Below are 25747 nucleotides of genomic sequence, written 5' to 3'. Positions count from 1 at the left end.
CCATGGTGGTTAGGCAATCTGAAAAATCAAGACATTGTGCTCTCTTTCGGCAGGAGGTTGCCTGTCATAGGCCCTGTGTGGGTTCGTTCAGTATTAAACAGTACAGTAGTAAAACAGTATTTATGCAAGCTAAACAAGATTTAGGGATATTGGTTACATGACTGAATATTCATGCAGTCCAATTACGCCACCCAGTGACTTTTGTGTAAAATACCAAGATAAACTTTGGGTGTTTCTATGGTGATTAATTATACATCTACAACAGTTACACGACGAGGAATTTATTTTCCTCCTATTGCAGGTAGCATTAAAATTGTTATCTAAAGTTTTAATGGCCAAATAAAATGAATAATTTTTCATATTCTATTCAATAGTGTTTAAATGAGTACCCATCAAGCACACAGTTGAATAGTACTACTAATAATTAAAGTATACCAACTAACGCCATTCTAATGTGACTATGGCAATCATTATAATACATGAAATGATACAAAAACATGAAACTATAAAATTACTATACAGTATTTGCCTTGAGCATTAAAATTATAGTGTGGGTGGCAATGGTAAAGCACTCATTGAAAATCTCACATACATTGACAACCTTATTGGGGTGGCCGTAAGTCATGTGACTTGTTGGCATGTAAGAACAATATATTAACCAAAGGGAAAATATATAATATCTTACTAAGTGAGTGAATGGAAAGATAGGTGTAAATTTTCTGGTACATCCTGACGTCCAGCAACTTCCTGAAGAATAAAAGCTGAGGACCCCAGTAGGTGTATTAACAACCCCCCAATCCTGTGCCTGCTCCACTCCTCTGTAAACATACAAGTTTAGTGCATTTTTAAGCCTGCAAATGTTGTAGGCTTATGTGGCAATGGGTGAACTGCAAGAGAGACCAAAATCAAAGTATTGTAGCACATCTAAGACAACAAGTTTTATGTCAGTATATGTTCTTGTGGCTTGCTGTTGTCCTGTAGAGTCAAGCTGCCTTCCACCCTATGAATTCATGACCTCCTGTCATTAATGGCCCTGCTCAGGTCTTGCAAACTCAAGGCTGTGACTTCTTTTTTTGAGTCAATCCGCCTCCTGTGTGGTCTTCCTCCTCTCCCCAAACCTTCCACTTCTCTTACTGCTATTCTCATTTCCAGTGAGTCTTGTTATCTCATGATAGTAATTTGGTGGGTCTTTGGTTCTGTTCATCCTGACTGAGGCGTGTCTTTCTGTCTACCTCATGAGGTGTTCTTCCTTGGGCAGCGGACTCTGTTGGGCTGGCCCTGGTGGCATTCACATACAAGCGGCAATAAAAATGCAAGGACAACAACAAATAAGTCTTTCTGCCACCTTAGAGGTTGACAGATAAAGAGCTAAGGTGGCATGGGCCACAGTCGAATTCAGCAGCTACCTCCGCAGAAGCAGGTGCCAACTGAAACGGGCTCAGATTTTTCAGGGATTCCAAGACTCTCTTAACACATCTCCCCCTGCTTCAAAAAGCCAATCACTCCGGATTCTGATCTCATCCCACTGCAGCAGAAGGAGACTATCCAGGAAAGCGCAGGATGAGCTACAGCAGCCGAGCAGATCCTACTGCTCCGGTCGCACGCGCTGCGCAAACTACCCCGGAGAGAGAAGGGATGACGTCACTCTCTAATGCCCTCCGCTGAGCGGTGGTTACAACCACCAACCCGTCAGTGACCGTCGCGATTTCTTGCCTGTGGTTGGTGGAAGGTTAGAAAAGGCGCGTTCCAATTGGTTGACATTGTGGATGACCCCGCCCTTTCCTTGCTTTCGCCGGGCGTTCGTTGATTGAGTGATTCAATTCAGAGGCCGGATTTCATTCTCCCACCCCTTGCATCCTTTCTTCGGGTTTTGGTTAGCCAAGTTCACTGTCACTCTCCCCCGTCTCCTTGGAGTTGCTCCCCCCCACTCCTTTCCTAACTGTCGTTTTCATCGGCTGAGAATGTGATTGGTCTCCGGCTCCAAGTTCGGACCGCCTTGGCTCTGATTCGCCTTTCCGCCCCTCCATCCACGCCTCTTTGCCGCCGTTCGTTTTGTCATTAGAAGAGCCGCTTGCCAATTTTATCCTCTTGCCCCGCCCCCCCGTCACTTCAGGTCAGGAAGTGCGGTTCGCGGAGTCCGGAGGGGAATTCTGAGCTATGACGGGGAGGCGAGGAGCTCCCGAGCGGAGGGTGAGGAAAAGCCGGCGGCCATGGGAGCGGAGCGGAGGGCGTCTCGGGTCCCCTCCTTCCTCTCCCCCTGCCTGTCCCTTCATGCGGAGGGGCGGCCGGTTTGCAACGTGGTCTGGGGTTTCCCCCGGTCCTTTCCGGATTGGGCGGGGTGTGTGTGTGGCGGCCCCGGGGATCTTCCCTGGGCCAGATGGGTTGGGGTCAACAGGATCCTAAAGTAAGCAGGACCCTAGGGCTTGCCCTGCAGGACCTGATCAGCGTCTGGGTCGTCTTCACTGCCGGTCACGTTGCTTCCTGGGACGCTCGCAAGTTATCCAAGCCTGAGGGTGTATTTGGCCTCTCCCCTCCGCGCATGTTCTCCCCGGCGCTTGGTGGAGGTAGACTGCCACGGTACATGGAGGCTCGGTTGGGCTCTCGTCGCTTTTAAGCATTGTTAAACCTCTCGGGTACTGGAGACTGTAATTTTTTTATATATATATAAAGAGTTGACGGTGGCCTTTGCCATGTTCATGGTCAGAAAGGGTCTGATGGACTCTCTCACTGCACCAGGGAGTTGCAGCAACCGCAGCAGAAAATTGTAGCAAACACCTCTTGTGGTTCTTCCGGTCTGCCACCTCTGCCTTGAAACTGAGGCTTAACAGTGGACTTCATCTTTGGTCAGTGTTTGTTTCTCTCTATCAGGGATAACTATTTGCAGCTCACGGGCCTCGGGGTGGGTAGGTTTCTAATACTCCATTGATGAAACAGTATATGTATGTATAGGTCCGTGTGCATGGAACATCTCAAGATGTTACCACTTAGTGACTGCAGTATCAGAGGGGCATGTGATGTTTATTGGTCCTGCTTTCCAGATCAAAGGCTTAGTTGGCTGAGCTACCAATTGAAAGGATTGTTTCGTGTCTGTTTCATTTTCCTGCTTAACAGGTATTTCTGTGTGTGTGTGGTGGTGGGAAGAAGAAAAAGAAAGCAGTGGAAATTATGGGAGGAATATAGCTGGTCCCCGAACCTTTGCTGTTTGAGGCAGAGTAGTTGCACAACTGAGGCCTTGTGTGAAAGCATTTTTTATCTGTTAGGAAACTGATGTAAGAGTTTGCTTTTGACATGTTATTGAAAATTAGACATGGGCATTTGTCTAATGTGGGATATGTGTCTGTTTAAGATGGGCCTGTAGATATAAAAAAGGGAGGGGAGCTATGTTTCCAGCACTCTCTGTAAGGTGGTACTCAGTAGAATCCTAGGGCTGTGTATGATGGTAGTGGGTTGTTTGCCTTGTGGATGAGTTGTTTGAACACTTGAGACAGATTGAGATGGTGTTTTCTTGGTGACTGAGGAGGACTCTTGCGGTGGGAGAACTTGGTGATACCTGGTTGGATTCAGCACACAATAGACTCTGATTTTCTCTGTGCTTTGGGCATGCTGGCTCAGGGAAGGGAAACCATTGGGTTTATGGCCTACGACTGGACTTGCTGGCTGTTGCTTTCTGGAAGTTGTTTGTTTGGGGTGGAGATACATCTCTCTGTTTGCTGAAATGGTAGGGAACCTTGTTGTGCTTCACTCCATGGAATGATTGCAGAAACCCTTGTTGATTAGAAAGACTTTGAGTTCCTTTATTGGGCAGATTATCTTGGGAGTTGTAGTCTAAATATGCAGCTTCCCACTTCTGACCTGGAGTTCCTGCCGAGGGTGATGTAACACAATTTGGCTTATATGTGGTATTATCTGTCTATTCAGGACTGTCACTGTGCTGTCCCGTGAACTGCAGTAATTGATTTGTATCCTCCATCTCCTCCAGCGAGTTCCAGCAGTGTTCATAGTTCTTGTCCTCTCCCCTTTATCTTCACAGTCCTGTGATATAGGGACTGCCCTTCTTTTTCAGCCTGGTGTTTACCCAGTGAGCTTCACTGTGCAGAAGGGATTAGAACCTCACTCTAAGTTCAGTACTCTAGTCATTGCACCACTCTGCCTTAAGTACTTTAGTGCCTGTTCATTTGTTTTCTCTCCTTAGTCTCAAAAGTGATCATCTAGTTGTGTGGATTGCTTTTTGAAAATTTGCTTTGCTCATCCCTTGACAAGAGCAGTACAAGCAAGCAACAGGAATGCTGTTTCTGTGTTTGGACTCTGCTTCTAGCATTTTCAAAGCTTGCCAGGACTTGAGACGTCGTGGACTAGGAATACCATTACATATAGTGTCATTCTGGATAGACGAACATTGTTGTCTTGGACAATAAGAACTGCAAGACCAACAGGCGTGATTGGGCTGTTATGGAGTCATTTTCCTAGCACAAGTTGTTCTTTCGAGGTTATATGCCATATAGCTGGCAGCCCCTTGGGTTGCCTTTCACTTGTTATTGTTCAGGACTTCTGAGCAGGAAGTCATCCTTCTGAATGCCATTCTGGACTTCTTCTGTTTTGAAATGCAGCCCCTTCTATAGACCTGTGAGTTTGTTGGCCTCAAAGTGCTGAGATGGGGAAAGGAGCAGTGCTAGAGTTCCTTAATTCAGCCTTGCAAGGTGCATGGAGCCAATGTGGTGTAGTGGTTAGTGTGTTAGAGTGAGACCTGAGCCATTGCTTGTGATGACAAAGTGGAGAAGAGATCCAGGAAAAACAGGACATACTGTACATGTAATGAGTTAGGAAGTTGACAACACCTGTTAGAGATGTGATTATATTTTAATCAGCTGCCTGCATATATAATTGTGGTGGCACACTGATGGCTTGAAAGGGTTGGATGAGGATAAATCCTGTAAAAGCAATGTTCCCCTACAACACCTCCCCCCCTTTCTAAATACTTCCCTGCCTTTTCTCTAGGAGCCTTTTCTTTTTTACCTCAGGCAAAGGACTTTCTACACATCTGCCAAAACATATTTATGCAAGTCTGAAAGAAAAAAATATACAGAAAAGGTTTGGTCAGGCTACTGAGCAGTGGGAACAAATCTCTGCTCTCTCTTTTTTCACAACTGAAATGATAGATGTTTGTGTACATCCTCCTGGTTTGGCTGTCTGGCTTAACCCTTTCTCTGATTTTTTTTTCAAGTGGTGAGAACTTTTTGAAAGCCGCGGATATACGTCTATTTGTTCATTTGTTGTGTCATTAATAGGTTTTAAAAAGAAGGACTTTTAGAAGAAAATGCACCAAGAAAAGTATTGCATGTCTGTGTATGTGCGTGTGGATGCATGTGATTTCTTGGAGCTGGTCCAATATCACACAGAATATTTGCTTCTATTGCAAAGCAGTATAGGGTTATCCAGTTTCTAAGACAGGGATAGCCTGAGAGAGGAGGGGAAAAAATACCAAGACCTTCCTCCTCCCAGATCAAAGTGCATATTACCTAATGCCAGCCAAATTACTTTTTGCTTTTGAGACAGGAAATCCCACAGACATCTCTCCCCCTTTCTTGGAGGTTAAAGCAAAATAATAATTCAGTGACTAGAGATTCGCTGCCATTTTACGACGCTTGTAAACAACTGTTTGGTGGTGTCTCCCTTGCTGTGCCTAATGATAGGACCAGCCTGATGGTGGAGAAAAGATTCACCTTGAGTCACAGATATGTAGTGTTATCTCTGCTTTGGCCGAGTATTGGTGGCTGTTGCCTTGTTCAGATATGGGAAGACCATCCTTAACCTGGAACTCATATTTTCTTGCTCTTCTTTATCTTCATTCTTATCAGCCTGCCTTATTCATCCTGCAGTGTGCCTAGAAACAAAGGACGACAGGTCTCATTTATCTCTGAGCAGTGAGCAGGTGTGGCTTTCCTTCTTACTTTATTCCTGGCTGAAATTTCCTCTTTTGCCGAATGCTTAAATGTAAAGGAGTGTTTCCTTTGTTTCTGTTTGATTATCAAGTCAAACTATTCCTTGCTCCTTCTCATTAAACAAAACTTAGCAAATGAACAAACAAAGGCATGGAACAAGAAAATAATAGTAATATTGATGGGGTTCTTTTCCCTCTATTGTTAGTTGTATGGGTGCAGCCAACTTCGTTGTGTGTCAGTTAACAACCAGGGGTAAAAGTCCATCTTCCTCATTCCAGCACACTCATGGATTATAGTTCTCATCATCCGTGGCCCACATAAACTTACCACACATTATGAGAATTGTATCCAGGAAGATCTGGAGGGTGCTGTACTGGAAAAGGCAGTAGTGGGTATAAAGCTCTGCTAACTCTGTGTGCACATGTGTGTGTGTATGTGATTGTGTGATTAGTAGCAAGGCATTTCATGCTGTCTCTTTTGAGGTGTCCCTGGCTTAGCATGTGACTGAGATTATGGCTGGCAGAGCAGGCGAATCTGACACACTGACTCTTGCATTCTGTGTCGCCTTTCTTTCTTTGGGAGAGTGAAGAGCTAGCTGTGCCCCTTTCCCCTCCGATTTGTGCTTGTTCTTTCTTTGAACCAAAAAGATTAGCTTGAGTCTGTGGCTAATTTATCTGAGCCAAAAGTTGTAGCAAGGGCATTGTGGTGCTTCAGAGTTGCTATTCTAAGTTCAGTCTATATTGGCTACATAGTATCTGCATCCTGGTTTGGTTTTTAACTCATGGAGTTATGTCATGTTTGCTTTTTGTCTTTGCAGCTGCTACTTGAGATGTAGAGATGGAGATGGAAGATCCTGGCTTACCCGCAGAGGGTGGGATGGATGTCCTTGAGCAGAAGGCTGAGTTGGCCTCTGCAGGGACAGGTGAGTAGCTTGAAATCCCGGCGACTATACAAGAGGTTTTCCATCTTTCTTCCATCTCTGCATCCCTGTCAAATTCCTTGCCTCCCTTCAAACCTCCCACCTCCAGTAAATTCATTTGAATTTTCAACTGTTGCAGCTTGCGTTGGGCGAGGTGGGAAGGCATTGTGTCCCCATGAGTCATCTGTATCACAGCTGCTGGAAGGGGAGGCTCACTTTTCGGTGGTGTGGGCACGTCATATGGGGGGGCAGACTTTAAGGGGAGCATAATGCACATACAACAAACTCTACGACATAACTCAGAAACAGAGATAGAGGAGAGAAATATAGTAAGTGCATTACTGAATATCATAGGATGGTGCTATAAGCTACCTGATCAGAAAATAGCAAATATAATTGTTTTTTTAAATATCATTTTCCCAAATTGTTATTTTAAAAAAGAAATATATATTATAGTAATAATGAAGACCTGTTTATTTAAAAAACCTGAAATCTGTCTCTCTTTCTCTTTAGATACAGGCACATGCACCCCCTTCATATATACCTGCCCCACTGATAGATAATTACTGTTCCATTCTTTTTAGTCCAACTCTGATTAGTTGTAACAAATTTTCCCATTCACAGTGATTGCTGCCTGGATCAAGCCAGCAAGGCTTGTAATGAGATCACAGCTTGCTCTTAATATAGTGGCACTAATAGACGCGGTGTTACAGAAGAATGGTAGTCTTTGCTCTCATGGATTTTATAGAGGTTATTTCCCCGCACCCCTTCAGCTCCTAGTATTCCCCCGTGAGCATGGCCAGCAAAGCAATAGAAGAGGGAAAGAGGACGAGGGAACTATTTGTATGAATGTTTTTGCATGGGTGTAGATTTTGCTCTCACAAGGTAGGGACTAGTGAGGAAAAAAGGAGTTTGGGAAAAGGAGCAAGGAGGCACTCTATTCCTAAATTGGGAGCTGATTCAAGGTGTAAGGGTAAGCAAGGGTGGCTGGGCCATCTGATTCAAGAGAGTAGGAGACTTTGAAGAGGCTGAGTATTGTCAGCACTGCACAATGTATCTTGCAGCAAAGGATATGTGGGTAACTGATTGTGATGTGACGTGAGCGTTAGCAATTGAGTTCTCCTTTCAACTGGAAGGGCTGTGGAAGAAGAGGGAAGATTAGTTTGGACTCCTGAATTTTTGGTGTGTAATGTGACTTTTCCATGTATTTTCCAGGTGGCGATGAGCCTAGCTGTGTCTTGGTTGAGCAGGAGGAGCTGCCTGCTGCCGCCCCAGATAATGGTCCTTTAAGCACAGCAGATGGCAAAGTGGACACACAGGAGGAACTGAGTGACAAGGATCTTTCTGATTCAGCCTCCACAGACAACACGTTGGAGGACTCCAGCGAGTTTAGCCGTCCTATGGTGATGAGCGATGGTCCACCAGGACAAGAGGAGGTGACAGTTGCAACACAGACCCGTCCAGCAACACACCGGGATGAGGATGTGACAGCTGAGAGCTGGCGGGCACACAGGAAGCATGTCTTCGTTCTAAGCGAGGCTGGCAAGCCCATTTACTCCCGCTATGGCAACGAGGAAGCCCTCAGTTCCACCATGGGTGTCATGATGGCGCTGGTGTCATTCATTCAGAGTGGAGATAACACCATCCGATCTATTTATTCTGGTATGCCAAAAAAATGGATAGTGGGGCAACTGTTGAGTTCCAGATATCATAACTTGGAGCTGGGGAGTGGGGCCTCTCAGTGTTTTCGGACTGCAGCTTCCAGAAACTAGCCAGCATAGCCATGAAGGATGATGGGATTTGTAGTACGACAATCGCTATCCTTGCCTTTTGTTTTCAGTAGGCTATAAGGGCCCATATTTTTCCAGAAATTGAGAACGATCAGTAATGGGGCTTTTCAACATCATCATGGTCTCTCTATTTTATCATAATTCCAGTGAAATTGGTAGGTATGAAGCTGCATCCAGCAGCATTCCTTTAGTTTTCTTAATTGGTTGTTTAAATGCCTATCTCTTTTTGAGTTGGATGCGTCTTCAAGACTATGGTTGAAACCCAGTTGCTAGTCCCAAACGGAATAGACCCACTGATTCAGTGGCCTTGCCTAGCTAAGAGGCAGTTGCATTTCTGCTTAAGGTAGTATGGCTATGTTTGACTCTTGGGCATTAGAAAGAGATGGAGTGGTGATTTATTATGATTAGAAATGGGGGTATTCATATACGAATACCCCCCCACAGGTGGAGATAACGAGGGTCAGGTCCCACGGGGCTGGACTGTCTACTCACAGTTACGCCGCTGCCACGAGCTGCACAGAGCCTTCCTATCGCTCCATTGCTTGCAGTAGATTAGCCAGTCCTGGCAGAAGGCGGGATGACGAGCCTCTCTGCCAGATCGCAGAGTGGCTAATCCATTGTGAGCAACGGAGCAATGGGAAGGTTCCATTGAACTTGTGGCAGTGGCGTGATTGGGACCCTTGTTATTTCCACCTGTGGGGAGATATTCGTATACAAATACCTCTATCTCTAATTATGACACTTTGATGAAGAAAGCTGTACTGTAGTCTGTGCTTAGGTCTATGTATGCACTGTTGATACTTTGCTTTATCAATGACTTCCAAAGATCCTATCATTAATGGACCTGCTCAGGTCTTGCAAACCTCCTTTAATGAGTCAATTCATCTCATTGTACACAAGGATCAGGAATACTGTAGTATGCATGATCATAGCTTTGTTTTCTAGCAACTGGTCTTCACATTTGAGCATCTTTATTACTGTATTTTTCTGTTTCTAAGATGATCCAATGTATAAGACGAACCCCCCCTTTTTAAACCCATATTAGAAAATTTGATCCCCACTTTTTCCTTCCTTTTGCTAAGCCATGGAGCTTAGCAAAAGGAAGGGAAAAACAGGGATCAAAGGGCTCCCTTTGACCACCACTTTTCCTTGCCTTTTGTGAAGCCATGGAAGGGAAAAAGGAAGGGAAGCTCCCTTCGGGTAAAGGCTGCACAATTGTAGCCCTTTGATCCTGAAGCCCTTTCATGGCTGCTTCAGGATCAAAGGGCTGCGATCGTGCAGCTCTTTCACGGCTGCTTTACCCAAATAGAGCCTTCCCTTCCTTTTTGCTAAGCCCAGTGGCTTCGCAAAAGGCAGGGGAAAGTCACTGCCTTCCGTGTATAAAAAGACCCTCAATTTTTTGTCTAATTATTTAAGGAAAAAGTGTCATTTTATACACAGAAAAATACGGTAGTTTCTTCATAGCTGCCCTTCCAACTCTCAACTGTCTTCTGATTTTTGGTTGGAATGTCCATTTGAATTGATGATGGAACCAAGATATAGAAAGTTTTCAACAAATTCAGTTTTTTCATTATCAGCATTAAAATTACTGTATTTTTCGCTGCATAAGACGCACCTTTCCACAAGACGCACCAAATATTTAGGAGAAGAAAACAGGAAAAAAATAATTTATTTTCCTCTCCTAAAAATTGGTGAGCCTTGCGGAGAGGTCCATCTTATGGAACACATCCTAGGACCCTTTGGAGGCTCACCCTGCCCCCCCGGGGGTCAGAGGGGGCGAAATCGGCAGCTTCTGGGACTTGAGGCTTGGGAAGCTTCAGAAGAGTCCCAGAAGCTGGCGATTTCCTCCCCTCTGGCCTAGCGGGGGGGGGCAGGGTGAGCCTCCAAAGGGTCCTAGGGTGTGTTCCAGGATGCTTTAGAGACTCACCCTGCCCCCCTCGGGGGTCAGAGGGGGCAAAATCACCACCTTCTGGGACTCTTCAGAGGCTTCCCAAGCCTCAAAAGACTCCCAGAAACTGGCGATTTTGTCGGTGATGGCCCTGTGCGGGGGGGGGAGCGTGGCAAGGGTCCTGGGAGGCTCCCTCAGACCCTTGCCACGCTCCCCCAACCCCCCCCCAGGGCCTGTGGGGGTAGAATCGCCAGCTTCTGAGAGTGGAGGCTTATCAAGCTTCCAAACACTCCCAGAACCTGGCGATTTCGCCAGGGCTGGCCCCGTGGGGGGATGGGGGGAGCGTGGCAAGGGTCCTGGGAGGCTCCCTTGGACCCTTGCCATGCTCCCCCCACCCCCCCACGGTGCCAGGGGGGGTAGAATCGCCAGCTTCTGAGAGTGTTTGGAGGCTTATCAAGCTTCCAAACACTCCCAGAACCTGGCGATTTCGCCAGGGCTGGCCCCATGGGGGGTGGGGGGAGTGTGGCAAGGGTCCTGGGAGGCTCCCTTGAACCCTTGCCGCGCTCCCCCCACCCCCCCACAGGGCCAGGGGGGTTGAAATCACCAGCTTCTGGGAGTGTTTTGAGGCTTGGGAAGCCTCAAAACACTCCCAGAAACTGGCGATTTTGCCGGTGCTGGCCTGTGCGGGGGTGGGAGGAGCGTCGCAAGGGTCTGAGTGAGCTTCCAGGACCCTTGCAACGTTCCCCCCACCTGGAAGCTGGCGATTTCACCGGCGCTGGCCCCGTGGGGGGTGGGGGAGCCTCGCAAGGGTCCTGGAAGGCTCACCCAGACCCTTGCGACGCTCCCCCCCACGTGGCCAGCGGCGACGAAATTGCTGCCTTCGGTCCATAAGACGCACGGACATTCCTCCCCACATTTTGGAGGGAAAAAAGTGCGTCTTATGGACCAAAAAATACGGTATGTAATTATTCTGTGGACATTATACCTGTTTTCTTACTGTTTAACTGTAACTGCTTTTGCACATTTTTATCTAACATTCATTGGCAGATATTTCAGTGAGTTCTGCCAAAAGTATGGTGTCATCTCCATATCTGAAATTACTGATATTTCTTCCTGTTCCCCTTTTTCTTTCTACCTTCATTTGACTCTAACCTTCGATATAAGATGTGTTTTGTGTACGGATTGAACAGAAAGGGAGATAAAATACACCTTTGTCAACTGAAAACCTTTTGCTTCTTCATATTGTGTCCCAACAGAATATTCTTGTCCAGAGTACAAGTTATGTTTCATGACTATGAAATGTTTAGGCATACCTATATCTGTTAGAATGATCCATAGCTATTCATGATCCACACAACCAAAAGCTCTGCTGTAATCTATAAAGCACAAAGTGATTTTTCCTAAAATTCATGTGCAAGTAGCCAATTTATATTTCCAATATAATCTCTAGTGCTTCTCTTTTTTTCTGAATTTAGATTAAACATCTGCAATTTCTTGCTCCATGCATAGTAAGAGACTTTGTTGCAAAATCTTGAGTATCACACGACTTGCTTAGAAAAATAATGTAGTGATTCTCTAGGTAATGCAATATTTGGTGTCTCTTTTGGATAAAATGTTTATTGCATGTTTTCAGTTTATGGGCAGTTATTTTGTTTTCCACATTTGTTGGCATATTCTTGTTGGGATTTTGATAGCGTTAGCCTCTGTAACATTAAGTAGTTCTACTGGTGTTGCTTTTACTTCTAATGATTTATTTCTTCCAGTTTTTCTGTAAGCAGTGTCCACATCACTTTCTAAATTGGCAAGTTTTTCAACAAAGGATTTTTCTTTGAAGGAAGCAGTCATCCCTGCATCACTAATCTGGGTTTAAATTTCCTTTGATTTCTTGCATTTTATGCAAGAGATCTCCTTTCCCTCCTTTTTTTGTTCCTGTTTTCTTCTGTTTCTTTCCAGTGACTATTATAATAGTTCTGTGGATCTTAATGTGCCCTTTTCTGAAAAGTTGCATTTAGGATTCTGACCATATTTTAAAATCACTTTTTGCATTCCAGATGCGCTTGATTATTTGCACATCATGTTTTGACACATGACCATTTTTTTCATGGACACCTGTGTAAAAACTTCCAATTTCTGTTTTCAGCAACTATAGTTGGAGCCTAGACTTGAATGATGATTATGCTTATAGATTTCTGCGAAGTCCAATGGATATAATTCAATTAGACTTTACATGATCTCTCCTGACTGTTTGTGCTATGTCTCACCTCTCTGTGAGACCTATACTGTTGTTTTTTAGTTTGTTGTTTTCAGAGTGAAACACTTTACAATTGTAGGTAAATAATATGTATATATTACAAATACATAAAAGCACAAATATTGTGTTGACTACAATACAGGAATATAAAGCTAATTCTAGTGAAGAATTAATTTCTAGCCCTTATGGTTATGAAAACATACTTGGAATTATTTGAGACTTTGAAAGCTTAGTTCTAGTGGCTGTGGCATGGGAAACTCATAGCCCAGCATATCACCTTGCAAACAGGAAAAATGCATAACAGATTCTGCAAAATAAATATGATATTTAAATTCTGTATCTGATAAAGGGAGCAAAATCTGCTTTCTTGATGCAGAATTATATAGTGATCAACAGTAAGTGCTGAATGCATGCTGCACTGCTGTGCTGGCTTTGATTTATTCTTCTGTCTCTGGACACCCAAGTGCTGTACATGCTAAGTCGTGTCATGCTCTAATTTTATTCAGAGAAAAGCCTAAGAGGATTACCAGTTAAAGAACGACGGGCTGCTTTGCTAGTGTATAAAAATTAAGTGCTTGACTGATACCACTTTCTAAATTTCACAGAGAGAACACTAGTTTTTGATAACAGAAACCTAGACTTTAGAGATGTATTTGCTGGGCAAAGGGGAAAAAGCAAGGATAGTTTTCTTTGCAGAAGGTAATGCTCAAAACCTGAGAGTTTTAAATCACAATTTAAAATTTAAAATTTAATTTTCTAATTTAAATAGCCAAGAATCCATTTTTTAAATTTAAATCATGATCAGTTTGATTTAAGTTGAATCTGCCTGACCAAGAGATTAGTTGAACTGCTTAAATACGTACTTACCTTTGCTGCTGTACCGTGCCCATAGAATTTTCTTTTTAATCAGATAGCTGATTGTCAGACGGCCATATGACACTTTGATTTGTATGTTTTAAGCCCTATTTCAGATGGTTTTAACCCTTACTTTGTGTAATTTATCAGTATTACACTGTGCTGGAACAGTGTGGCTTAACATGTCCCAGAGGAACTATTTGACGAACTTCTGTGGTACTGCTAAATTATTACTGTACTATAAATGCATTACTCATCCATTATTGGTGAATTGATGTACAGTACTTGTGTTATTGAGGAACTATGTAGTATCTCAGTTCAGTGTAACTCACTTACCTGGTAGGACCCCCAGTGATCTTGGAAAGTAGATGTGGGATTGTATCCCAATACAAGCCATCAAATCTAGGGGATACAACCTGAGTTGGGTTATTTTTATGTCAGGCTATCTTAAAATATTTGTTTGCAATGATGATTTCATGGCTTTATTTCTAAAGAATAGCAGCTTCTGTGTTTGGGCTGGTAGAAATCTATTACATCCCCTCCTGTTTTATGATAATTAAATTATACCTACTTTCTTTGCTCCCCTTTTATAGTCAGGCCTCAAAGTATGGCATATGTTTGGTCAGAAATGGTGTAATTAGAGAGAGTGCCAGCTTTGGTGGGACAGTCACCCCCTTTGTTTAAATAAGCTGTGGAGTGATGGATGGGTGAAGATGGTGCAGGGCCATTCCTACTGTAAACCAGAATCAGATGGCTGCTTCAGTTGGTAGATTTGGTTTGTGATGAAAAAAGTTGTTTAATTCATTGCTCTAGAGATGGGGGGGGGGATATTTCCTGCCTCAGGTGAAAAAATAATCCTGCTGGTCTTGGATTCTCTATATCTTGACTTGCGGCGGGGTGGGGAAAGACAAAATCTTTTCTTCCGCCTTGAATAGCAGAATGTGTTGGATGTCTCTGAGAAGGCATAATTAAAATTTTTGAAATATAGCAATATAACATAAAAATACCTGTTTTCTAAAACTTTTGCCATGTAGTACATATTATGTGCATAAGGTACAATCATCTATGTGTGTACCTTAGAATTTAAGATACATTGAAGTCTAGACTGAAGTTTACCACTCTGGCTAAAAAAAAAAATGTTATAGAATGGCAGCTGTGTGGCAGTAATGATGACCACTTTCCCTGGTGAATTTGCTTGGGAAAAGTATTGATAAGACTGTGCATACATGCCATACCATTGAGGAATATATTGAAGTGCCACCAGAATAAAAAAAAACCCAGATGCCTTCTGGCAAGTGGCATTTGAACTGCAGTTACACTGCTGGCTGGCAAAATGAATCGCAAATGGCTGTGCATTGTGTGATTGCAAGTTTATGCTATACTGTAATCTATTTTGGGCATAAGTAGGGAACAATTCCTTCATGTGATCACGCCCTTAGTTACTTTCCTCCTTTCTTTAGCCTTGCATCAACTGTTATGCAACTGATAAGCATATCAGGAAGGATTTATTTTGTGTACTGCCTGGACTTAATGGTCTCTTTACAAGGCAGAATCACAAACTAGTTTTGTTATAATTTACACATCCTAGGTTATTTGGAAGCATAAATCCAGATTTCCAACCTGGCTAAGCAAATATGTTACAGTAAATCAGGAAGAGAGTCTTTGGCCTGAAGTCTGCATATGTCCTTTGAACACTCCTGTCTTGCTCCTGGGATCTCTCCTCCTTGGCCCTGCCTCCTCCTTGGCTTTTGTGCTTACTGAGAAAAGAGACACTTCATTCCTTAACTATCCCGCAGAGAAGAACAACACATTACAGGTGATCCCAGAGTGATCTGGATCAAGAACCTGGCACTGTGGAAGAAGTAAAAAGCCTTGTACCCTCATGTTTGAGGCTTGCCATGAGTGTGGGACAATGTCCCATAGGCTACACCGGTGGTTCCCAACCTAGGGTCCCCAGATGTTCTTGCACTAAAATTTCCAGCAACCTTCAGCACTAGCTGCGTTGGCCAGGATTTGTGGGAATTGTAGTCCGTCTGGGGACCCAAGATTGGGAACCACAGGGCTCAATTGAAATTTTTGTCCTACTATAGATTATACTGGGAGGGCTTTAGAGAGTGTGTAGATTGAATGTATGAGGTGAAAGAAGACAAGATGAATGAACTGTGTATCTGGGTGTTTATATAAGTGGGGGGATGTGTGCGTGAGCAACGAAAGTGGGTGGGTGGCCATTTTTGGTTATGGTTCTGTCCTCTTTTAGTTAAAAACTGGAAGCAAATTCAGTACCTCATCCTGCTTTTTCTGGGCCTTGTACGAGATTGAACCAAAATGCACCATCCTGTTTGTTCCCAAGCTTTCAGAGGCTTGAGTGGGTAAGAAATGAGGTCTGTCTTTCCCCTGGTTCTACCATTTTATGCGTAGCTCAGTTTGCTCCAGCTCTTAACTGGTTATCTTTCTGCTGCTTCCCACCACAGATGATCACAAGTTGGTTTTTGTGCAGCAAGGCCCCCTGGTCCTCGTATCAGTGTCACGCACTCTGCAGTCAGAACAGCAGCTGCGACAGGAGCTCTTGTATGTCTACCACCAGATCATAAGCATGCTTACTCAGGCCAGCATCACTCGCATCTTTGAACGGAAAAAGAACTATGACCTTCGACGCTTGCTGACGGGCTCAGAAAAGATCCTTGATCGCCTACTGAACTTGGTGGAGTCGGACCCTTGTTTCCTGCTTGGCGCTGTGCGCTGTCTTCCCCTCCCAGCCTCTCTGCGTGATTCTTTGGGTACTTTGCTCCAGAAGGCCATCACACCCAATCTGGTCTTTTCCATTCTAGTGGCCCGGAGCCAGCTGGTCACCACGGTACAGGAGAAGGCGGTCATTGAAGACTGCCGGCTAGAACCCACTGACTTGCACTTGTTGCTCAACCTCATTGGGGCAACCTCTGCCTTCCAAACGGGGGAGATCTGGACACCCATTTGCTTGCCACGCTTCAACCCTGATTGTTATTTTTATGCTTATATTTCTTACTTGGACGCAGAATGTACTGTCTGCCTCATCCTTCTGTCCACGGACAAGGAGTCTTTCTATTCTGTTTCAGACTGCAAGAAACGCATTGAGGAAGGCATGAGGACTCAGAACTACCTGCAGGCACTGTCCAGTGGCCTAAGGAGTCCTTCCTACAGTGTGGGGTTAGTGGGGGTGCCTGACCTCCGGCATTTTATGTACAAGCCCCTGGATATACCTGATAATTACCGACAGCTTCCCCAGTTCACCAGGTAATTAGGAGCTCTCTGAGGGTGGAATTTGCTCTGAGCAAGGAGGGCTCTGTACAGGCGTCAAATGGAAGCCCAGGAGAGAATGATCTCACTTGTGATTTTGTCCTAGTATGATTTGTCTGCTGCAGTCATTCACTTGGATATTCCTGGGAGACACATTGTCACATCCTAACTTGTGATATCTGGCCTAATATCTCATGTTTCTGAAAAAATATGGCTAGATTTCTAAGAAAAAGGAAAGGAAAAAAATATTGCAGTTGCTTCTTTGGCATGTTGCATGGTGCTGAGATTTTGAATATTTCATTTGAAGGGAGGAAATGTTATTAGTCCTGATTTTGGACAGGAATTTTAAAAAAAGTCAGTGAATAACTTGCAATGAGTGAGCAAATTTTCTGCTATTCCTACTTCTCCAATCCTTCTGTTGTTCTTGCTTTGTTTAAACTTGTCTTGCCCCACAGTGCTCTTACTAGGAAAACATTTGATATTTTCAAAGCCAGTCTTCAAATTACAGATTATAAGTAAAAATAATCACAGCTTGCATAACCTCTTCTGGGTTTATGATATGAAATAAGAATCCTGAGATTCTGACAGTAAGAGCCAGTCTGATGTAGTGGCCTAGAGTGATGGACTAGGACTCAGGAGATCTCGGCTGAAATCCCTGTTCAGCTATGGAAACTCACAGGTGTGTGTGGCAATCATAAACCAGTCCTTAAATATGTCACACAGCTTGAAACTCTAGTAGGGTTGCCATAAGTCAGAGCCAGCTTGACAGCACAGAAAAACATGATATGAAATTCTTTGGAAACTAATCTGATGGGTTTTTTAGAAAAATTTAAAATGTTAAGTGATTTTGAATACAAGCTTTATTGAAGCGTTCTAACTAATTTAAGTTAAAAAGTAAAATATGGGTAGTGCTCTGGCCCAGACATACTCTGATGTCACTGTTTTCACATAGGGAATGAATAATAAAGTGGAGGCTTTTCATGCATAGAAGCATCCTTGTAATTCAGACAGTATTGTAATTTTCATGATTGTTAACAACATCTCTGCTTTCTCCGAGGCGATTTACAACTTAAGAACACAGTGGCTGAAATCCTGTTTGTGGAGTTGTTTGGCATAAGACTGAAGACATAATCAGCAGTGGACATTTTTTGGGGAAAATTCTGGTTCCCACACTCAAGGGTCCTGAGGGGTTCCATGGATCCTCTTTGTTGTGAGAAAGTTGTTGGAAGGCTGTGGGACAGAGGAGGATGTCTTTAATTTCCAAAACATGAAGCTGCCAGTAAAGTTTTCCCACTGCCAGTGAATTTTGGAAGTTACAGATTTCGCCTGTCCCATGACCCCCAATGGCTTTCCCCAATAAAAAGGATTTCTTGTGGGTGGGTGGGAGAAATATTTTATTTCCAAAAAAATTGCTGTGGTTAATGACATCATCAGTCTTACATAGGACAGCTCCATGAACAGGATTTGTCAGTAAATTTTAATATTATAACACAACTACATCACCAAATCTAAAAACATATAAGCCATTAATGAAAAAGTACAGCACCACTGTGTGATCATGTGTTGCATTAGAGTTTGGCTGATGAAATTGTCAAAATAATCCCTTATGCATTCTGGGGGTCCATCTTGACCCGGCACTTACCATGGTGACCGAGGTAGCGTCCGTGGTTCGGTCTGCCCACTTACATCTTCGGCAGATCACCCAGCTGCATCCCTAGCCTATCTCCCCTTTTCTTCTTTTTCTTTCTCTCCTTTTTCCCCCCTCTTTCTTTTTTCCATTCCCATCTTGGATTAATCTGGATTTTATCTTAGTTTATTTTTATATTATATGTAAACTGCCCAGAGTAGACACATTCTAGATGGATGGTATATAAATCTAATAAATAAATATAAAAAATAAATAAGTAAATAAATAAATTATGCAAGTGTCAACATAATCATATTTCCAAAGTACTTTCCATTTGAGAACTGGGTGACTAGTCCTGCTATTTGTTTCTCACTCCCATATTTTTTGACCAGGGCAGTTAGACTTGGTTCTGGGGCAGGCAGACCTTTATACAGAGGGCATGCCTTCTCTCCTTTACCCCTCCCCATGACTCTCACCCAGAGGATGTGGGAAGAACCAGTCTGGCCTTATTCAGTTACAGCTTTAAATAGAACATGTCATGTGTCATTTTTCACTTTCTGGTTATCCACAAAGATCTCTGTGTGGAAGCAGGAATCTTTCATGAGACTGTGGAGAGTGGCAGAATGTGAGGAAGGGGCATCATGAGCTCCTAGCTAGCAGGTAATGTTGTATAATTTCAAAGTTAATGTTGTATAATTTGAAAGTAACTGACAAGAAACGAAACAGCTGTTCCATTTCATGCAGTCCCCCTGAGATTTCTGCAACTCCATAAGGTTTCTAAGACCTCCCTCATTTCAAAAAGTAGGGTTTTAAAACTAAAAATGTTGCTTTTCTGTTCCTGCAGGCCCTTCAGAAGAGCATCTTTCACTTTTTGAATCTTGAAGGTGTCCCCTAAAGCCCCCAGCATCTCAAAATATTTTTAAAAATTGGTTCCTGTCTGGGCACTTCCTGTTTACTTCTTTCAATGTCTAAGAATGACAGTTTTAGGGTTCTGGGTAACCTGTTGAAAAAGCTGGGGGCATACATTTTAGTACCTAAGCCCCCTGAGGTTGGTCCAACCTTGCTCTAAAGGAATGCTGTTGATAGAATTAAAGTACCTGCTATTTCTTCTAGGGAAGGGAAAGGAATGCAACATTAGAAACAGCACCAAAACCAGAAACAGCCTCACGTAAAAGAGTTGGATATATGAAATGATATGCAATCTTTTTACCATTTATCCATTTTTATCCCCCATCAGCCTTAGCCAGTATAGCCAGTGCTGAGGGATGATGGGAGTTGCAGTCATCTGTTTTTGATGTGTGGCTCAGTAAACTACACCTGTGCCAGTCTACTGGCAGCCCATTACAGGGGTTGTTTGGCATAGAATCAGATTTGGAAAACCAGTATATTGGCTTGAAGAGTTACTTCTAACTGTGTTGTGCCAAAAGCTGACCTATATACATGTCATCACATGCGGGTGACTGGCTGGCTGTAGGTAGGGACTGGAGCTATGCTGGTGTTCTAGTGTTGTCTCTACAGATACCACAAGATCTGTGCAGATTTATGTTCTTGGACTTGGAATTATAAAAATTCTGGGTGTACATAGCTTTAGATAGCAGTCATCTAGTAATCATGTGAAGAATTCCAGAGCCTGAATGGTTTTTTTGATTCTAAGGTGTTTTATAGACTTATTCTTGGATTGTGCTTTATTTTTCCTTTTTGTATTTGTTGTTGTTAGACTATTGAATTGTGGTTAATGTCAATCAGTTTTACCAGCTGTTTTTCACTGCTCATAGTTTTTCAATGGATAAGCAAGAAGTTCTCTGGGTAAATTCTAAAACCTTTCATTCTCTGATGTATTGTTCTTTATCCACTACAGCCCGGAACTGGAGGGGCCTTACTGCAGTGAGAGCGAACGGCACCGTCTCTTTGATCTCTATCACTACCTTCACGGTCGTATCCACAGTACCTCACGCCCTCTACGTCTCATCTACCACGTAGCTGAAAAGGAGACTCTGTTGGCTTGGGTGAGGCATGACTCTACAGCTCCCTTTTTGTCCATGGGTGGAACTACAGGTTGTGAGGAAAAATTGGGGTTTAATATACAGTTTCTTTGCATCATAAGACAACTATCTGGGGAAGACATGTTGCAGGGAAGGACTGGCTGATTGGAGAGAAGGTTCATTTCCCCCGTGAATGGCTTCCCTATTTTTTTAAATTATTTTTTATTCACAGGTAGGTTTTGAAATCTGATGTAAGTTGTGATTTGTAGTACAAAGTAGTGAGGTAGCAGCTTGAAAATTAGCAGGTAGGTTTAATTTAGATCAGTGGTTCCTCCAAGGTTGTTCTTGAACTAAAACTCCCAGAAGCTTTCGCCACTAGCTGTTGCTGGCCAGGATTTCTGGGAATTGCAGTATGATAACATCTGGGGACCTAAGGTTGGGAACCACAGATTTAGATAAATCTGGATTGAGATTTTGTTAAAAGGCCCAGCCACACTGTTGTTCTGGCACAGAACAAAAATGTTCCAAGTTTGTTGTGCTCTGTAGGTCAAGAGAAAATATCTGGAATTTCCTTTATGTGGCAAGAAAGGAAATGACAGGAGGGAAGTCTGAGAAATGACAGTCCACAGAATACAATAGGTAAATCCTGTCACTTCCCGGGCATTCCCTAAATACTGTCCTATTTTATAAGTCAGGCCAGGCAAACGTGTGGTTCTCTAGATACTGTTCAGCACCATTTCCTTTGATCCCTCACCACTGGCTGTACTGGTGGGAGCTGCAGTCCAAGACTATCTGGAGGGCTTTACATTCTCCATCCCTCCTATATGTTTTCTTCTTACAGCCATATAGCCTGTAGAGAGCTTCAAGGTTAGTTGACAGCTGAATGTCTGTCCTCCCTCCCACTTCTCTCTTTTCTAGGTTACGAGTAAGTTTGAATTGTATACTTGCTTCAGTCCCTTGGTAACCAAAGCTGGAGCCATTAATGTCCTGACAAAGCTGCTGCGCTGGATAAAGAAGGAAGAAGACCGGCTCTTCATCCGTTATCCACCCAAATATTCCACCACACCCAATCCTGCTAAAGGGAGCAAGGGGTCCCGAACTGATGGTGCTGAGAATGGGTTTTTTGGAGGCCTCTAGGCCTGGGACTTCACTCATTTGGAACTTCATCTTGAACTGCATCCTGGGTGCCCCCCCTCCCCGGACATACAGGTCTTAGTGGAGGAACTTCTCTTGGAATGGCAAGAGCTTCCGGCTTTCTTTTCCACAAGTTGGGCAGGGTCTTGGTGGGATAGGGGTAAGAAGAATCAGAATTTGTTGGGCCATGCTGTTATTTGGGTGGTAAGTCCACAAAGCTTCTGGCCTGCTGTTTTAAATTTTTATTTTATCTGTGGTCTTTGAGGCCATGTCTTTAGCAGGAGATGTTGGGCTTGAACTGAGGCCCTGCAGTTAACTGGAGATGGCTAAGGAGTGTGAGACTTTTCTATCTATGGAAGTGGCTTATAACTGGAAGGTGTAGGACATTGTATGGATCCCTCCTGAATATATATGGTTTACACTGACATCTAGTCTGCAGCCTAGTGGGTTGGAATTCTCTGTGAGTGCTGTCACACCACTGACAGTGATCACTGAGGAATTAAATTACTTTTCACTCTTCCCTTTGCTTTACCAGAAGTTTTGATTGCTTGCTGAATGCCACTAGCTTCCTTTGAAGAAGAATTTGGAGCTTAGGAATCAGGCTTGCTCAATTTCTCTGAGTATTAGAACAGTAAAAGAATTGAACAGATGATAATAAGAACCTCAGGGCTCTATCTGAGACATCAGCAAATAGGAAGCACGACCAGAATCCTGTTACTTAACACCTGCTGGTGCAAGTCCTGTAGCATAAATCTCAGTGGCAAGGTGCTGATATCTGGGTAAACACTGTTTATTTCTTACTGCTTACCAGTTGTATGACTTTGTGCGTGACAAGAAAAAAAAAGCACCAGTTTCTTAATTAGTGGGAATTTGAGACTGCAAATCACACAGTTGGACTTAATGCCATTATAAATATTCAACTCGATTCTGGCCATTTTATATATTTGAAAATGTTGCCCTTAGAATAAGCTACTGGATTGTCCATAGTTTTTCCAGAATGGCTGTCCATAGTCAATCCAGTAAATGCTGTTGGTTTATCAAGAGAAAGATATTTTTGTGCAGTACATAAGTTATAGAGATTTGTGTTTACTGAAAAGGTAGCTGACTTTGGACACTTTAATGCCGCCTTGAGAGCACTGTAAATGAAGAAGCCCAGTTCCAAAGAATTTTTCATCCTGGAACGATCAGTATTTTTTTTTAATTTAAGACTCTTTATATCTCACTTCTTGTGGACTACAACTCCCTCATGACTTTGGGAAGCTGCTTCAATTGTTTTTCTAACACCATGAGAAGCTGTTACGTGTATGTGACGGATATTTGCAATCCTTCTGGTATTTTGATTCCTTTCTATATATGATGACTTGGTTTAAACTATGTAATTAATCATGACAGAATTTTGACACTCTTTTAAAAAAAAGTCTTAAGTTGAAACCTAACTAGCTTTGAAAGCTGTCTTAATGTCCCTCATAACTCCCTTCCTGTCTTTTCCTTCACATCTTTTCATCCCTTATTTTCCCGTTCCAGAATTTTGGGAGCTCAGTTGCTTTTCTGCATTGAGGTGCCACCATTTCCTTCCTGCCCCACTCCCGCATAACTGCGTTCCTGTTTACTGTAGATTTGGAGCTTGGGAAGGACAGACAGACCCATGGTAACCTTCCTATTTGGGCTTGGTACTGACAAAATAACTCCTCTTCCTCCTGTCAGGTCCATTTTCTCTTGGATGTTCCACCAGTTGGGACAGTTTTCTCAGAAGAAGGCGTGAACACCTGATTGACAGGCAAAATAGTTGCATCCGTTTCCTGCCTGAGCAGGTGCTGCTCTGCTGTGCAAATATGTGCCCTGTATAAATTTGCTGCTGCTCCACTGGGTCTGTTCTTGTCTCTGTCTTTCCTTATTTTTGTCCACAGGGTGCCTCTGCTCTTTTTTCTGCAGCCGGGTAATCCTGCCCCCCTGTGATTTTTTTTAATGATGAGATAAGGGGTAGTATGTATTTATGTGTGTCGGGAATAAGGCTTGATTTAACCTGAGATGTTTATCTAAAGGTACTACTTATTATTACCAGTTATGATGTGGGCTGAGCACTGAACTGGATTTACCCTAGTGGCCAATGCTGCCGTGTGCAAAAGAACTATGCTATTTTGCAGGGTCTGTTTATTGCTGTTGGATCCCTTCTAGGGTGTGCTTGCTCGCTCAGCTTGCTTCTGGCTGGCATTTTTTTTTCTGCCCTGGTAAAAGGGGACAACAGTGACTCCATGCACCATGTGGCTGACAGAAAATGGGGGTTTATATTTCTGGCTGAACTGATGTACTGAGAACTGGAAGTATCTTATTAAATACAAACATTTGAAAATAAGTTCCCTATGCCTGTGTGTCTGTTTCTTTCTCCATCTGCTAGTATGTTTAGCAAAAGATTATTTAATGTGTCAGAACCAAATGCCTCTGTCCCTTTCCAAGAATCCTCAGTGACAGCCCTGGCAATAGGTAGGACTCTTGCCTGATTGCCTTAATCTTGGTTGATTGTATTGGTTTGATTGATCATTTAATTCAGTGGTTGGGTAACCCAGTTGTTCTTTGACTGCAATTCCTAGAAGCCTTCACCAACAACTGTACTATCTAGGGTTCCTCGGAAGTGCAGTCCAAGAACATTTGGGTTGCCCAAGGTTGGGAACCACTAGTCTAATTTTTTTATATCAATCTGTATAAGTCTCATGGGGGGAGCAGTTCTAAAGACACACGTCTTATCAAACATCATCTTAAAAGTGGCTTTCTCTTTCAGATGCAGAGGTAAATGCTTCTTTTCTTGGGAATGTCGCTTTTTCTCGGTGCTTGTACTGACAAAAATACTTATATTTCTCTGCTGCTTCATTTAATTAGGAGTACCTGAGACTAAATGCTGAAGGCATATAAATAATTGCTAGCTCTTTTGTTTTACTAGTCATCATTTCTATCTAAACAGAGGTTGGTGATTTACTACCCAACCTTTCTAGAACTTCTCTGTATACTTATTTGACAAATGTTTTTACTTGCCACAAGCAAGTATAGCAACTAATTAGAGGTTGCTTAAGTTTACCTGGGGAGTACTGAAGTAAAATCTATTCTGTTATGTATCAGCTGACCTGATACATCTATAATAGGGAAATGCCATCAGCGCAGTTGTAAACCTCTTGCTTAGACAATTCAAATTAGTTTCTTTGGAGGGAAGTGAAACTTTAATTGGCTCTTAAAAGGTGTGTGTGTGTGTGTGGAAGGGACAGGAAATGGAACCAAATCTTTTTGAACAAAAACATAGACGCTCGAAACATACAGAGTTTCACATTAGAATCAACCATGCATATAGCCACTAGATTGTATTGTGTGGGCTGAAGTGAGCTTTCTTAATCACCACATTTCTTTACTGTGGTTCTCTTTGTCCACTCTAATAAAAATGGGTGTTCTGAAATGTGGACATTTGTTGGGGCTGAAATGGGTTGTTGTGTAGTTATAATGTACATATCTCTGATATTTTAATTTATTTTATTCACTTTTAAGCTGTAATTTATTCCCTGTGGAATTTATGAGAATTTCCTCCATTCGTTTTCTAGGGAAAAAAATCACCACAGAGAACAGAAATAGTGGTTGTATAACCATGTAGCTCATTTAAAATGGGCCAATTATTTTAGGGGAGACTGGATCAGATAGAAAAATAGTAAAAGTGCATGAATTGGCTGGGGAAGGCTATGCTGCCATCTAGGGTACCTAGGATTTTAATTTTGGGAGCCTGGAAATTGCAATCATGGTTTTCTTGCATTACAAAAAGTATCAAGTGATACCAGCCTGATGGAGCTATTTTATATGAATTCCTCACCAGAACTGGTGACCCAAAACCAGTTTCAGTGAGAAGTTCATATAAAACAGCTTCAACAACATTGTTTCCATATCCAAAAAAGCTGTGCATTTGGCTTCTTGTCAGCCAGCCACAAAACTGAACTGAAACTCGGTTTTTGCTTTCTTATAAACCCAAAGTTGCTAAATGGGTGGCAGTTATGATATTTGAATTCACAGCTGTGGTATTTCCCTGGCTGCCCCTCCTGAAACAGGGGGCAGGAGGGG

General features: G+C 43.0%; 1 protein-coding gene across 5 annotated transcripts in view; it reads left to right on the top strand.

Annotated features, from left to right (window-relative positions):
* LOC110081141 (vacuolar fusion protein MON1 homolog B) overlaps positions 1-24011 on the top strand; it is a 34669-nt gene extending 10658 nt beyond the window's left edge. For 2 of the 5 annotated variants that reach the window (XM_072991299.2, XM_078386457.1), the window contains exons 2-6: positions 6757-6861; positions 8074-8520; positions 16114-16912; positions 20401-20548; positions 21443-24011. In XM_072991299.2, the coding sequence (XP_072847400.1) occupies positions 6777-6861; positions 8074-8520; positions 16114-16912; positions 20401-20548; positions 21443-21661 (1698 nt within the window). In that variant the 5' untranslated portion in view covers positions 6757-6776 and the 3' untranslated portion in view covers positions 21662-24011. Of the gene's footprint in view, positions 1-2060; positions 2191-2557; positions 2578-6756; positions 6862-8073; positions 8521-8610; positions 8804-16113; positions 16913-20400; positions 20549-21442 lie in introns of those variants that run through there. The other 3 variants (XM_020797606.3, XM_078386458.1, XM_078386459.1) reach the window with 3 other exon arrangements.
* Positions 24012-25747: the final 1736 nt, after the last annotated feature.

Source organism: Pogona vitticeps, chromosome 2, assembly GCF_051106095.1.
Source record: "Pogona vitticeps strain Pit_001003342236 chromosome 2, PviZW2.1, whole genome shotgun sequence".
Lineage (NCBI taxonomy): Eukaryota > Metazoa > Chordata > Lepidosauria > Squamata > Agamidae > Pogona > Pogona vitticeps.
Note: the sequence above shows the minus strand (reverse complement) of the source record. Positions and strands in the feature narration are given on the sequence as shown.